The sequence below is a fragment of the Lingula anatina genome, chromosome 8, assembly GCF_051362555.1.
Source record: "Lingula anatina isolate TDL-2025a chromosome 8, LinAna3.0, whole genome shotgun sequence".
Lineage (NCBI taxonomy): Eukaryota > Metazoa > Brachiopoda > Lingulata > Lingulida > Lingulidae > Lingula > Lingula anatina.
Genome location: NC_141774.1, coordinates 9,124,417 through 9,140,723, shown reverse-complemented (window position 1 = coordinate 9,140,723; position 16,307 = coordinate 9,124,417). Strand labels below are relative to the sequence as shown.

At 37.1% G+C, this 16,307-nt stretch overlaps 1 protein-coding gene across 2 annotated transcripts; it reads right to left on the bottom strand.

Annotated features, from left to right (window-relative positions):
* Positions 1–1,781: 1,781 nt before the first annotated feature.
* On the bottom strand, positions 1,782–15,161 carry LOC106180983 (uncharacterized). 2 transcript variants are annotated; one of them, XM_087019341.1, is made up of 9 exons: positions 14,966–15,161; positions 14,197–14,389; positions 13,375–13,540; positions 10,905–11,061; positions 6,992–10,094; positions 6,591–6,645; positions 3,997–4,099; positions 3,520–3,667; positions 1,782–2,439 (listed from the first exon to the last, which is right to left on the bottom strand). In XM_087019341.1, the coding sequence occupies exons 2-9, from the start codon at positions 14,378–14,380 to the stop codon at positions 2,360–2,362; spliced, it is 3,996 nt and encodes a 1,331-aa protein (XP_086875467.1). In that variant the 5' UTR covers positions 14,381–14,389; positions 14,966–15,161; the 3' UTR covers positions 1,782–2,359. The 2 variants fall into 2 exon arrangements, with proteins under 2 accessions (XP_086875467.1, XP_086875466.1); XM_087019340.1 differs by having other exon boundaries at positions 14,197–14,395; positions 14,966–15,152.
* Positions 15,162–16,307: the final 1,146 nt, after the last annotated feature.

Below are 16,307 nucleotides of genomic sequence, written 5' to 3'. Positions count from 1 at the left end.
GGAAGTCACATACTGGCAATTAATCAGTGACCTTAAAATTGACCTTTGACCTACTTTTCACCATGAATTGAACTTTGCCAATTTTTGTTCCCTTTAATCTCCAAAACTGGCAGAGATAGGTCCATAGTTACTATTGAACTTAAATAGGAAGTCATGAACTGGCAATTTACTGTGACCTTTAAATTGACCTTTGACCTTCCTTTTACTATGAACTGAACTTAGCAAATTTTCGTTCACCTTTATCTTCAAAACTGACAGATAGGTCCATAGTTACTATTGAACTTGAATAGGAAGTAATACACTGGCAATCTGTGACCTTGAAATTGACCTTTGACCTACTTTTTATGATGAACTGCTTTTTGCATGTTTTCTGGCCTTTAAATCTGCAAAATTGGCAAAGAAATGTCCATGGTTGCTATTGAACTTGAATAGAAATTCATATACTATGATATTGAAATTGACCTTTGACCTACTTTTTCACCATGAACTGAGCTTTGCATATTTTCTTGCCTCTCATATCTTTAAATCTAGCAGAGATGTGCCCATTGTTTCCCCTAGGTTTTCTCTTTTGTCAGCATATATGCACCATTGACAACACATTTCAAGGAAAACCAATAGGCCTTTTGTCTAGAGAATACAGTAGTGAGCAAGGGTAGGAAAATGCAAGTCAATTTGAAAATCTGCTTGATTGTATCATTTTTAGTTATATTTTTTGCATATTTTGAGAACTCTTGTTGATTGCATCTTATAGAGCTTGTCAAACACCAGACTGGTGATGGTGTCCCTTTTAGGAGGGGGGGGGGGGGGTCCATACGAATGCGCTTACTCCAGCTGGTGGTACAATATCTGGAGGCGGTATCGCCTCTCTGATCCTCTAGTTATATACTCATTCCATTTTTCTTTATGGAACTATTGTAACCAAAGTACTATTATATACAGATATGTACATGGGATGTATTCTAACCTCTTGGGGTGTTTTTTTAGAGAGCAATTGCAAATGGGATGTTAACTTTCATATATTAGTGTGGTGTGGGAATTAAAGGTAGTTTGGTTAACTGATTTTATCATAAGTTGGCCTGATGGCTTAACGTGGTGGTTCATGACATATTAATTAGATTTTTTAAGGTTCATATAAGGCATAGTTTTGTTTGTAGTTACCTTCCTAAGGTTACCAGTACGTTTTTTGCCATTTAAAGGGATAATACCTCTTCGTATAATATCTTTATTTCACAATAAAAACATTGTGAACAACTCAAAGAAATATAATACATTCCGTTTTACCACAAAAACAGCAGTTATAGCTAATATTCTGATATCTGAGCTCGTCTTCAGATCACGTGACTTCCATTGATGGTTGTACTCTGTTATAATCTCTCAAGAGATTCTAACAAAAAACCAAACTTTTTAGAAAAGAAAAACAGGGACTAACTTTGAATGTAAAAATGGATTCATGAACCATTGGTAAGTATGGGAAAATTGTTGTTTACTCCAAGAAAATTCATTTTTTAGCCAAAATGAAGAGTTATTATCCCTTTAAGTGATCGGGGCATCTTACTTCATGCAAATAAAACTGTCGCAAAAGCTTTAGTTAAGTTGTTTTCATTTCTTACAGCTAACTGCTTGGTAACTTTGCCGGACACCGATACAAGATTTTTGTATTAAATCTAATATAAACATTTCTATATTTAAGAACTCATGCTTTAGCCAGAATAAGGATATGTACCAGCACAACTTGGACTCTAAAGAGTGAAATAATCAGCATATATGAAAAAATTAGGAAATATGAAAAAATTTAGCTTTATTTCAACAAAGTATGTTTACCAATAACCCCGTTTGGGTATGAAATTGACATTTACTGCTTCCCAGTGAAGTATTACGTATGGTAATCAAATCAAAATTTGCTTATAATTTCAGTCCAACTTGATAATACAGTCAATCAACTGATTGCAAAAAAATGCACTGATAATCCTTAAAACTTCAGTGTATTCCCCTTTATCACCAAGTTAATTGTTGAAAATACTTTGATCTATAAAGTTAACTCATTTTCAGTTTTAGATTTTTTAAATTTTTATTATGACAGTCATACTGGAAAATCCCCAGTTTCTATATTCTTACTGACATCCAAATAAAACCTAGGTTACACCTTCCATCTTAACCAATAACCTTGTACACAGTTTACAACATCCAATGAAAATAACAGATAATTTTTACACCACAAATTGGAGCCAAGCTACATCCAATGAAAATTATTGATACATTTTAAGAACACAAATGTAAGCCTAGCTACATCCAATGAAAATAACTGATACATTTTATCCAATGAAAATAATTAATACATTTTACAACCACCAATGGGAGCCTAGCTGTCAAATATCTGCTTTAAAGGCTTTCTTCTCCTATAGGCTGAGGGACCCCTCTGTGTTGCCTCACGGATGTAACCTGAAAATATATATAAATAAATAAATATACTGTAATTATAAAATATAAATAAATTCAAGCAGCAAGAATGTATCATCCCCCCCAACTTTAAATGATAATTCTTGATACATAACCAAGTAGACATACAAATAAATACATATTTATTAAGTTACTTCTCATAAAATAAGTTTCTTTTTCTTTTGACACAAACAACTTTCTATAAGACCACATTCCCACAGATTTTAGATTGATCTATCCCTGTGGGGAGTCTCACTAGATTACTGTGAGCTTAGCTGGCTTAAGCATCTGTCCCCCCCTACTAAAAGCTGTAAGGGGGTAATTAACTATCGTGTGCGCTTGGCTGATTGCAATTTAGCGTGAACCCCTAGGGAGTTAGGTCGATCCGGATGGATCTATCTTAATCTCTGGGAATGCGCTCTTAGATCCCTGCATTCCAGCTTTCAAGTAATGGTTTGTTTTTATCTTAAACCGGAAAGTCCATCGGAATTCCCAAGTCAGTAGACTTTGCCACATCTGTAGAATATTTTCTATAAAATTGTCTGTGAAGTCAACTATGATATCTGTTCAAGACCGGGGTTGTGAAATGGGAACCCTGTATTTGCCTCCCTCTGTCTATCTCTCTCTCTGTCTTAGACGAGTCTTATTTCTTATTACAGCAAACCCATTTCTTAAAAGTTTCCCTGTCTTACCTCTTTCCTGGGTGTCTTACCACTCTCCTTACAGTCCTTTGTCTTATCATTTTCTTTACACTCATTCATCTTTATTCAACTTTCTTTATACTTACGCATGTTTTACCCCTTTCTTTGTATTTTTGTTACCTCTTTCCTTACACTCCTATGCCTTACCTCTTTCTTTAAACTCCTGTCTTACCTCTTTCCATACATTCTTGTCTTATCTATTTCCACACACTCCTACATCTTACCTCTTTCTTTATACTCCTATGCCTTACCTCTTTCCTTACACTCCTATGCCTTACCTCTTTCCTTACACTCCTATGCCTTACCTCTTTCCTTACACTCCTTTGCCTTACCTTTTTCCTTACACTTGCCTTACCTCGTTCCACATATTACTATGCCTTACCTCTTTCCTTACACTCCTGGGTGTCAGGGAAACCAATGTCCCAGAAGTGGGGCGGTGTACTAGGAGGCACATATTTTGCTCGATGGCGAGAACACTGCTTTGCACGTTCCCGTTTCTCTTCTGCTGTGAGATTCATGTCCTTAAAGTACTGCAAAGCAATGGGGAATAAACCACACTTGAATTTAACCAGCCATAATGGTAGAACTTGCAAAACTGAAAAAACAACTGTTTTATGTAAAATATTGCACCAAAGCAATAACTGACGCCAAGTGAAAACCAGTAAGCCAGTTAATCTCATAATGAAAAGTCTTCTTTACACTCAATTATTTCCAATGAAATGCACCTAATGAAAAGATAACTTTACATTAATTTTTTTCCAATGAAATCCACCTGTACAGATGAAGAATATAATCCCTACCCCCCTTTACCCCCCCCCCCCTCACCCCCTTTCCTCCAACCCCCATTTAATTCTTGTACCTCTTCACATTCAGGGCAGTCAAAGGCCTCTAGTTTTCTTCTATCATCCCTCTTCCTCACCACATCCACATACTTGTACGCAGGGCCCTTAGCTTTTGGTACTCTGACATAGAGAAACGGAAAATAAAGTTTTCTATCATGGTGCAAGTACATTTTCACAATGACGGTGACCAAACTATACATAGTTAAACTAATCAACAATAATCAAATACAGATTTAACAAAGACCGTTTTCAAAAATGGCATTATGAATTATAGTAAAGCAAAAAGTAAAACAAGGCAGCAAAGCTGTCAAATGTACAGACAAAGAACAGAAAATAAAGATGCAAATAAGTGAAAAATTAAATTTTCACAAAAAACTGTTAAATTGCCAGAAAAATTTACCAAACAGACTGCGTTGCCTATTGAAGCTGTATGTTAGACCCATGTTTCTTTCCTGTAAGTTTGAGAACAGTAAGTGACATGATTTCCCTTAAATGGTCATCATAGGAGCAGTGCCCAAAATAGGGGTTTCTTCAAATTTTGATGCAACATTACATAATGTTTAACAGCATAATGACAATCAAATGTTATTAATAAAATATTAGTAACATGGACATTCAGAAAATGTGACAAGCAAAAGTCTTCAAGATCATGGAACTTTAAAGTCACACCTTGAAAATGCCAATATGTGAAAAATTAAATTTTCACAAAAAACTGTTTAACTGCCAAAAAAAAAAAAACAGACTGCATTGCCTACTGAAGCTGTATTTTAGTCCCATGTTTCTATCCTGTAAGTTTGAAAACAGTAAGTGACATGATTTTCCTTAAATGGTCATCATGGAAGCAGTGCCCAAAATGGGGGTTTCTTCAAATTTTGATGCAATATTACATAATGTTTAACAGCTTAATGACCATCAATTTTTAATTATAAAATATTTGTATCACAGATATTCAGAAAATGTGACTAGCAAAGGTCTTCAGGCCCATGGAACTTCAAAGTCACGCCTTGATAATGCCAAAATGTAAACAAGACAGCACTGCTCTGAAATGGGTTTATTTCCATTTTTAACACTTTTTTAACATAAAACAAAATAAACATTTTACTGCCATTTTTATATGTCCAACTAAGAAAATTGATGAGATGGGAAAAGTATCAATAGAACAGTGTTAAATGTCCAATTTCCTCCATTTTGAGATTCTGAACATAGTGGATGATTGAATCTGACAAACTGCAATGATATGAGTTTATTTCCATTTTTGACACTTTATTACACAATACATGATAACAAGTTTACCATGTTTTTTACATAATCAACTAACAATGTTGTAAAGATGCAGGAAATATCAAACAAACACTTTTAGGCATCTTATTAGTTAAATAATGAGACTGTTAACATGCCTAATAACTGAATCTGAGGAAATGTGAAAAAACAGTAAAACTTCTTAAGTAATGGCCCGATTATGCTTATTTTCGAACTCAACCTGCGTTTTAGTAAGATTGACCACTCCTGTGAGTATAATTACAATTGGCCAATCCGTTTTTCTTATATTGTGTTATCAGTGTTGCATTTATATTGAAAATAGTGAAAAAACAGCATAAATTACCTAAAAGTGACCCGATCATGCTGATTTTCGAACTTGACCTGCGTATTATGAATATTCATCAGTTCTGTAAGTTTCAAGTCAAAAGGTAAAATGGTTTTCCACTTATCGTGTTATCAGTGCTGCATATATGCTGAAAAAAGTGAAAAAACAGCATAAATTCCCTAAAAGTGACCCGATCATGCTGATTTTCGAACTTGACCTGCGTATTATGAATATTCATCAGTTCTGTAAGTTTCAAGTCAAAAGGTAAAATGGTTTTCCACTTATCGTGTTATCGGTGCTGCATACATGCTGAAAAAAGTGAAAAAACAGCATAAATTCCCTAAAAGTAACCCGATCATGCTGATTTTCGAACTTGACCTGCATATTATGAATATTCATCAGTTCTGTAAGTTTCAAGTCAAAAGGTAAAATGGTTTTCCACTTATCGTGTTATCAGTGCTGCATATATGCTGAAAAAAGTGAAAAAACAGCATAAATTCCCTAAAAGTGACCCGATCATGCTGATTTTCGAACTTGACCTGCGTATTATGAATATTCATCAGTTCTGCAAGTTTCAAGTCAAAAGGTAAAATGGTTTTCCACTTATCGTGTTATCGGTAAAAGTGCACGGCGACGGCGACGACGGCGACGGCGACGACAGACGCAGATGATGGCTATATGTACAGACACATCTGTGTCTGTACATAAAAAGTTCTGAAGATCTCTTGTGACTTTTAAGGTAAAAAATTTTGTCTATGAGTTTGATCCAAGATAAATCAAGAGATTGGATGAAACATTGTGCTCTGGGTCAAACCTACGTTCTCCTGCTTTGGAGGCAGACATCAACCACAAGACCATCTTGGCCCTGTAACTCTAAAGCATCGTGCATTGCGACTGAGCACAAGCATCTCGATTCCATAACTCACCCATACTTGCCCCATATAATACATTGTAGCCTGTATGTGATATCGCTATTCGCAATATGCCATGCTTTTGAGTTATGGCGCCATCTGGTGGGTAACTTACCTGTCAAAGCTGTCCTCTAGCAAATTTGCATCCTGCAATTGTAAATCTGCAACATCTGGAAGGACATCACGTTTCGATTATTTATCTTTTCAAGACAGGAATTGCAGTTAGTGGAACACATTTAACATATAAATACTTCACGTCTTTAGATGTGTTCAAACAAGGATTGTTTCTATTTCAACTGGAAATGGACTTGACTTGTGTTACAGTACTAACTGACAAAATTTTCTAGACATCCCATTGACCAATTTAAAAATAGACACTTAAATCAAAGAAAAACATTTGTCTAATTTCTATTATGATTCTTTTTATACATGGAACTGAAGCAAGCAGAAATCAATAAAACCTAGGCTCCAAAGGATCCGAAAAAGCAAATTCCCATGATTCATCATCAAATTTACCTTTCTCCATCATCAAATCTTCATCCATCTCAGAATGCACTAGGTCTAAGGCTGCATTAAATGTCACATCACCATCATTGTCACTATGGTATCTGGGGCACTTCCCCTTGTTGAAAACCCCCTCTCTTTTACTGATCATCTCTTTGCTCTTTATGTTTCTCTGCAGATTTGGTTCTTCATCTTGATGCTGCTGTGTTTCTATGTCATCTTTTTCTCTGTTCGATATCATTTGGGATCCCTCCCCTTTTCTGATATGTTTATCAACTTTGCCAAAAGTAACGCTTCTGTGAGTACAGTCTATTTCTTGAGATTCTTCCTCTAAATCAGGTATAGGAACTGCACCAGCCCCTCGATTGCAATTTAGAAGGGTTTCACTTGTGTCCAAGCTGGCATTTGCATCTGTGATATTATGTGACCTTGACCCCAATGCTATATTTGAACTCATCCCTGACCTTGACCTTGACATTTCCTGCTGAGGATCATCACAAAATGTTTCATCTTGAGACTCAATGTCGTATTCAGAGAGACGCACACTTGGGTCTATGCTACCATTCAAGTCCATGCCTTCATTCTGATAAATCATTGGCACAGAAGGACTCTGAGTGAGAAAAGGCAAGCATGTTTCATCGGGGTCAAAAGTGGCATGACTTTTGTGTCTCTGGTTTCTTAAACTTTTTGGGCTATGGGCTTTGGAGGCACACTGTTGCTTTGCTGAAGGACTACCAATGGGTGTTCTGGGCTTTTTAAACTGTTCCCTTGGTGGTGTATTTTCATCGACTTCTTTATGTATCACAGCAGAGGGACTGTCTTGCTCAGCATCACCACCTACATTTGAAATCACTGCAGAGCTTTCTTTGTTTACATGTACAGAGCTACTGCTTTCAACACGGTGGCTTTCTTGTAGTGATAATTTTAATGCTAGGTCCAAATCATCCTCTTCTTCATTCTTCTTGGCATCTGCCAGAGATTCCAAGATAGCCTTCTTCAAATCCTCTTCCTCAAATTTACCAGCTTCAGATTTGAGAACGCCACCATTATAATTTGCTAGAATGGACACTGGGATCTTCTTCGGTGAGAAGAAGCCCTGGGTCAAAGTAGACTGACGGAGCAGCTTCCGTTCTTCTTTTTTCTGATTTTTCCTCATATGGTTTGGAGAGCTCGGTGGAGACACACTGAAAGGTACTTCTAACATCTGTAGTCTCTTTGATCTCCTCTTAACAAACTTCTCTTGGTTCTGCTCTTGAGCTTTTGGTCGAGTTCTTTCATCGTCTTCTCCATCAATTCCTTCAAATCTGCGAGACGGCCCTAAAGATTGTTGAGACTTGGACTGAGGCGCGCTAACTCCTGATTCTATGAAAAGTCTAGTTTTACCACCAGGTGGAGACAATGTCCTTTCACCATCAGGCAATTTTGACTTTTTCTGTCCTGGTTTCCAACCACGTTTTAAATTGGCAATATTCTTAAACATTAGAGGTGACTCTTCGCTTTCATACCCCTCAATCCCTGGGGAAAGTTTTCTGGACTTGACAGGTCCTTTGCCTCTCTTGAATGGTGATTCGTATTGCCTATGTGGCTGATCTACAGTCACTTGACCATGATCATCATCATCATCAAACAAAGCTGGAGATTTGACATCATTTGGACCATCGGTGTTGTTCTGTTTGCCAAATATTGGAGAAGCAGGTATTTCTGAGTCAATTTCATCAGTGCTGCTGCAGTGGCGCACAAGTCTGGTAGCTTTCCTTTGGGAGTTGGCAGATTTCTTTTCAGACTCCAATTCATTCTCAGTCACAGTTTGTCTCTTATCTTTGGAATTATGTTCATCCCTTTTAGAAAGCAACTCGTTGCCACGGTTATATATCTCCTGATTTTGATTGCCTTGGTTACAGTTGTCTTGGCTACGGTTCCCATGACCACTGGCACTGCTGACTTTTCCTTCACCTCTACAACCATTTTCTTCTTCATTTATGCCCAAATCTGATAACAGTCCACCTTCAACAATGCTGTTACCAATGGGGGAAGAGGTAAAGACATTTTGGGGATGTCCACCATATTGTTTTCTGTGGATTTGGTGTTCCACAGGGGTGCTGGCATGAGGGGGAGAAGGGGGGCTAACAACACTCTGATCAAATAGATTATCACCATCACTTCTTTTCATTTTGTAACCATGGCTTTGTGTCTCCTTTTGTTCGTAGACCTCGTTGATTGGTTTAACTGTCTTCCTGGTAACCGCCTTCTTGTTATGCCTGTCGTCTTCATTTGTAAGGCAATGATTGGTAATGGTGGCATCTTGCTGTGCATATGCAGTATAAATATGTTTGGTGGAATTCTTGTAATTGTCCATAGCAATACAATTTTGACTGTTGTCTGCATTGGACTTTGCATCATCATTATCATCATCATCATCATCATCATCATCATCATGGTCTTCAATATTGACAGTTTCTGGAACTCTTGTTATCAAGGTCTGGATACCTTCCTCAATAGGACTTGTTCTGTCTGTCAATCTATGAAAAGACTTATTTTGTTCTAGTTTTTGCCCTATTCTATCCCTTTTACGTTTTGCTACCATTTGAAGCTCCTCTTCTGAGCCCAAATCAGTACATTCAAGAGTGTTTCCCAACTCATAACCAATTTTTTTCTTCTCTGTTTCATTTTCAGTGGCAATGACCTTTCTGTTTTCAAGGTCATGTGAGAGGTCAAGGTTATGAGATGTCTCTAGTGTGGAGCATTCTGGGATTGTCTCTTCTGGGCAAGTCTCTAATGCCAAAACGTTTTGAGGTTTTCTTCTCTGAGTTTCATCCTCCTCAAGTCCTTTCAGTATTATGTCTTTAACTGAAATATTTTCATTGAAACTTTCATTGATGGGATCAATTAGGTCAAGAGCACATGTCTCTGGCGCCAAAATTTTTTGTGTCTTTAAGAACTGCGTTTCTCCCTCTCTGAGATCCTTGGTCAAAATATCTCCAACAGTGGCCCCAAGAGAAGTTGGTTTCTTAGCTGTAGCAAGGCTTTTCTGGCTTTGGCTGATGCACGTTGCATTTTGGGATGAACTTTCATCATCGATACTTGATCTCATCTTTTTGGAATCTACCTGTGGGTCCTGAAAGACAATTTAAGCAAAGATGGAAACTTCCCAAATTAGTCATTATCAAAATTACAGGAGACTTAATACAAATATGAGACTTTTGGCTATCTAAGATGATGCCCATAACATTCATTTGCAAATATACGACTTTGCTTTTATTATCCTTCAATTACTCATACATTACTACATGCAAATAAGTTTTATCTACCAACACAGTATCTTCACTGTTGCCTTATTGTCTCCTCTTTGGGTGCTTAAAATTTGAAATTTGTTTCATACTTTATACTGCGTTAAAGACCCCATTCAGAACAGCAGAGTAATTAGCCAATGGCCCAAATATGGCGACACACTAAAAAGTTTGTTATCTATTCCTTATCCACAAGTATACATTGAATAGATTCCCCGTGTGGATTGCGTAACAAGCCATCAAGTGGGACGGCCATATTTGATCCATGGATCAGTTAGCCTGTTGTTCTGAATGCAGCCATGGTCTCTTTGACCGCATTCACAATGAGTTGAGCCAGGCTTTACAAATCCTGGAACTAAATATGGCGGACGTACATGAAAGAAAAACTGCCTAATCTTTTAATAGTCTCTTTGCCTCTCACACGCCTCCCAATGTGTCGTCCCAATGGAGCCGAGATTTAATGACTGTCCCCCCGCAGGGACGACGTGTGGGGAGGCGTGTGAGAGGCAGAGAGACTATTAAAAGATTAGGCGGTTTTTCTTTCATGTACGACCGCCATATTTAGTCCCCAGGATTTGTAAAGCCTGGCTCAACTTGTTCTGAATGCAGCCATAGTCTCTTTGAGGCAATAACTATACCTCTTTGTATCTGGTTCTCTTCTGTCCCCTCAGTTTCAGTATTGCTCTCCGTGACCCAGCCTCTTCCTGGGGACTGGTGTCACTCTGCTCACTTGTAATTTTGTCCTCCTTTTCTGAAGAGTCAATTTCCTTCTGGCACAAGCTGCACTTCGCGTTACTGTAAGATAAAGTTAAAAGAATTATTTTCTACAGAAAAAAATAAATCAATCAATCAACTGATTAAATGCTGACAATAACCATGATGATAATAATTGAAATAGCGATTATTCATAATTCACTCAATTTTTCAGATTAATTATTTGGGTAAAAAAATAAAGGATTGAGTATGAAAATTCTGTAAAATTGATATCATTATCTTATTATTAAAAAGCATTATATGATTTCAATATGCCATGTACAGACATTTCAGTGTGTTTGCCAGTAAAGAAATACATGTTCCAATACCAGACCACACATCATGGGGAAAAAGAGGTTTCAGGGGTTAATTGTAACATAAAGTGCAAAACACAGGACGTACTAGTAATCATTTGCTCATTAGCTCATAGAAAAATAAAGCAGGGGTCGAAACAGACGGTCGCCCACTCGCCAATGCGACTTAGAAACGACCCGGGCGACTACTTGTCAGGGGTACTGGTCCATTTTGGCGACCGCTGGAAAGTGCCGAACATCGTTGCCAAACCCTGGCACCGGGCTAGTAAAAAAGTTGAAATTTTATAAAGCACTAGCTGTAATTTTGAACCTATTTTAAAACTCAGTAAGATTTCAAAAATATGAGTCGCCAGTCTTCTTTGTCCCTGCCTCTAATTTGACGTTTCTAGATAGTATGATATGCCTCTCAGTTGAAAAAACTCACACCTAGCTCAAACTACTGAATATTGATTAGTTGCTATAAATAACTTCACGGTAGTTATAAATAGTAGCAGTCTGTCTGATCAGCGTGTCGGCATCTTTTTATTTGACCAGTTTGTTGTCATGACTACAAATTGCCGTCAATCAAGAAACTGGATCAGACCAGAATTCTTTGGTACTAGCAACAGGTTTTGTCAAAACAACACTGTCTCCGAAGCAAGTGTAATGTATGCGTTATCTCATAGAACATTTAGGTTAGGACCACTTAGCAGACTGAGGGGTGGAGTGTTCTATTTCCTTTTTTGTTTATATTTTTTATTTATAATTTTAATGTCCATGAGTAAATACATGGCAGTTACATAAATACCCTATGAACTATTCTTGACAATGTGGGATAGTTCGGTTTATGCCATGGCTACCCCTCCACACTTTGTCCTGGTAAAGTCCTTGAAAAGTTGTTTTTACAAATATATAACCAAAAGAATTGTTACCAAAAAAATTGTAAGACGTTTGTTTAATTACCCTTACAGCACCTATGTATTTTAAATTAGAAGTGGCATTATATACCGATGTAATTGGAAATAAATTGTCAGAAAAGAGCCATTGTCAATAAAAAGAATAGGAATTAAAAAAAAAATTTGATTGCATATAAAAAATGGAAAAAAAGATATAATAAAAATATGAAAAGTAAGGGTAACTATATTCAGTATTACAAATTAAAAAAAAAAAGAATTTTTTTCAATATTTAAAGAATTAAATATTTTTTTAATTAATTTTACCACCCCATCAACTGGAAATTAACCTGATTGACTTTGTTATTCACTTGCTCTACTTCTATAATAAGGTTTACAAGAAAGTACAGTATGGTACCACAACTCTTTACAACATCTGCTTAAACTTTTTAAATGAATTATTTAAATTGGGCTAGTGTTTTTTGGTTAGGGCTAGTAAAGTTTGAGAGAAGTTTTTTTCGTTTCGCGTTCAACCCCGGCAATTAAAATTAAATTAATTTTTTAAGATTGAAATATGGATATATGTAGAAGTTATATTTATTTCATAATAATTTTTTATATACCCATTTTATTTTTTATATATTATGATGATGATGAGATAGCAGAGGAGGATGTGTACAAACAGTTAAAGGAACTGACTGGAATATGAATGTGTTTAGATAATCATATAGAAATAAAAATGGATGTTAAACATGTATGCGTTTACGTTATATCTAGTAGCTTGAAACTACTAATTTTTAACGTAAAATTTTACGGACCAGTACTTCTTGGTACGGACCAGTACCTCTAAGGTCCACTGGTCCGTATTGGCCAGTCCTGCCCAAATTCTGTTTTGACCCCGGTAAAGTCTAATGTTTTTTTAGTGTTCTCTTCTTGAATAAGTTCTTTTTTTCAAAAAATTTAGAGAAAGTAAAAAGACTGTGAAATCGGGAGGCAAGTGGTTTACTAAAAAAATTAGCAAACCGTCCAGCCATAAAATTGGACGTTACCTACTCGAAAAAAAAAAAAAAATAGGGGTGGTGACAACATACTTAAGTATTTGCTATTTAGTAATATATATATGTACAGATTTGCTTTGTGTATACAAATGGTGTTGCATTGGCTTTTACCTAAATCTGTGCTCTACTTGGACCAGTTTCTCCTGTAGTAGAAGATTATCCAACTTTTGTTTCTTATAACTTTTGTAAAGCTCACTCATCTTCCAATTCAGGTGCTCCATCATTTTGACAGCATTTTCGTGCTTGGTCTTGTATTGAGTCGCCTCTTTGTGGTGGCCTGTATTTAAAAATTGATATTCAAATTAAAATAATATCTATATAAATTCAAATCAAAACTACATTATTTCAATTAAATTTTATTTTATCAAATAAATATACATTAAATGACAGTGTGAAATGGTAAGTATGAAATGTTAGTAAATAGACAACATATATGGAAATTTAGGGAAATTAAGAAACAGACAAATACAAGAATAAAGTTACACAGTTCAGTTACACAAGTAACTTGTTGATACTGCAAAACAAAGGCACACCCCAGTGGAACAATGGACCCTGTGGTACTCCCCCCAAACCTGTGGTACTCTCCCCAACCCTGTGGTGCCCTCCCCCCCCCAACACTGTGGTACTCCCCCAACCCTGTGGTACTCCTCCCAACACTGTGGTACCCCCGCACCCTGTGGTGACCCCCAACCCTGTGGTACCCCCCTCACCCTGTGGTGACCCTCTTGTAAAGAGGTAGTTTTCCAAATATATGTTATCATTATTACAGTAATACTACAAACTATAAAAACACCTCTGACTGTGAAACAAATTAATCTGTTGATCTGATTGCATTCATCAAGATTCCCATGGAGTTGGATCGATCTAAGTACTAGTAGAGCAACAGTTTCCTTGGGAATGAACCCTAAGTGTTGTTGTTACATGTCTACGTACTCTGCACAATTTGGTTATGTTTGTTCAACAACTCCTTGACCAGATCCTCCATGGACCTAGAAACACTGCTGTCGTTGCCATGGTTATTGTTGCTAAGACTACTGCCAAGGTCTTCTGCAGGCTTCATGAGACTGGTGTCCTGCAATCGGTTGCCAGGGCTAGTACTATTATCTGCCTCTGCCATCTTGGTTTTCTTAAACTAAAATGATAAATGCAGAAAATGTAATAACTGGGGTAGCACTAACACTCACCAATTTAGCCAAATGCTAAAACTGACTTAAATAGGCTAAAGAAAAAGGGTTTGATTTGACATGTTTTAGCCAAATTATAACCATTTTGGTAACAAATTGACAAAAATGTGGTGATTTGGCTAAGCGAAAAAAAATTGCTAGCGCAACCCCAGAATAAAATAACATTTAATGTCGCTGCAGTTTTGTTTCCATCACTCCTTTTAACATAATCATGAGTGTTTGAGGCTGGTTACTTACAGGTACGTACAAATACATTATGTGATCACTGAATCGTCACTTTTCTTTTCCAAAAGGCATCATAACTTATCAGAGAGAGAGAGAGAGAGAGAGAGAGAGAGAGAGAGAGAGAGAGATAGTTTTGTGTTTGCTAAAGCTAACAACATATATAAGAATGGCCATAGTGCCATATTGGAGTGACCTGGACTCTTGACCAACTGATAATCATGAGTCGATTACAAATTAAAAACTCAGGTGAGCTTCCCAAAGCCAAGGCAAAGCTGCCCCGTTTATCAACTTACCTTTTTGCACGATCCTTTATCTTCTGTTGTATGAGATCTTAAGCTAATACTGAATGCTGAGCTACAATGGGGGTATTTATAATCTCAACGGATGCCGAACTGCAAGGGGGAATGTTTATATCCTTCAGAAATAGAAATCACAGATCCCGCTTTTTAGCGTTAAAGTACCCATTGACGAATGTTGTAAAACTGAGACAGGAAATGTGCTAGTTGTGATGTGGATGTGTTGTTTAGTATTACCTGGCCCATGTACGGAACACAATTTTGCAACTATGATTTTTTTTCCCGTGGAATATTCTAATTATAGAACAAAGACCCTCACCAAATTAATAAAGGGAAACTTACATTTTCGGACCTGATTCAAAATTGCGCAAGTCAATCTCAGCTGCCTTAGGGGCAAGTGAGACTTCACATTTTGTCTTCACGTTTTGTCTTCACATCTTGACTGTCTTCGTTCAAAATGTGCCCCAAAAATATGGCACGGGTGCTGAGCTACTGAACATCCGATTTTATTGACATTTAGCGTGCTCTCGATGTAGCTAAGAAAAAATCAGAAAAAAATGAAAAACGCGTTTTTTATTCTCGATTTTTAGGCACAAGTTTTGGTCTACATGATGAATTGTGCTGCGTCCCAGGAGCAGATCTAGGTTAATTTGAAGGGGAGAGGGGAGTCCATGGATGTGAAGCCCCCCCCCGCCCCCCCCCTACACACACACACACACACACACACACACACACACTTGAGGCTCGGGGCCTGCCGAAGGGTCTCGAAAATTATTTGGTACTTAAGAGGGCGAACGGTGCCATTTGGTACGGTTTAGAACTATGATTCAGCTAGTCAAAATCATAATTTCAAGAGGGGACCAGAAATCGAAAGGGGGATGGTCAAGACCCCTGACCGCCCCCCCTCTAAATCCGCCACTGCGTCCTACTTTTAGGTGGCTACGTACGTCGTACTGGTAATAAAACCGAACAGCAATGCTCTTACCAAATGTGGGTAAAATGGTGGGATATTGTCGTTTCCTAAAAGAAAAAAATGTCTTAGGGAATGCAAGTAAGGTATAAACCGTGTATTTTTATTATTGTTTTTGTTTTTATTATTATTTTTTTTTTTGGGGGGGGGGTGGATGGGTATGTAGTGTTCCTTTTTTTTTTTGGGGGGGGGGGGAGATTTGCTTTTTTAATAACAAAAAGCGAAATTTGATGACCTGTATCTGTACCGCATGTATTCATAACAGAGATGATTGGAAACCAAAATACTGATGGAAATGGTTTCTCGAAAACATTGGCAATTTCTACCTTTTTTAAGAAGACGCAAATAATTCATTTGAATACTGCAGAA

Excerpts from the sequence above, each read along its gene's own strand:
- LOC106180983 (XM_087019341.1), bottom strand. The coding sequence starts at position 14,380 with ATGGCAGAGGCAGATAATAGTACTAGCCCTGGCAACCGATTGCAGGAC. Across the intron at positions 3,668-3,996 it reads ACTGCCCTGAATGTGAAGAG|TACTTTAAGGACATGAATCT; the intron begins GTACAAGAATTA and ends ATTGCTTTGCAG. Across the intron at positions 2,440-3,519 it reads CCAGGAGTGTAAGGAAAGAG|GTTACATCCGTGAGGCAACA; the intron begins GTAAGGCATAGT and ends ATATATTTTCAG.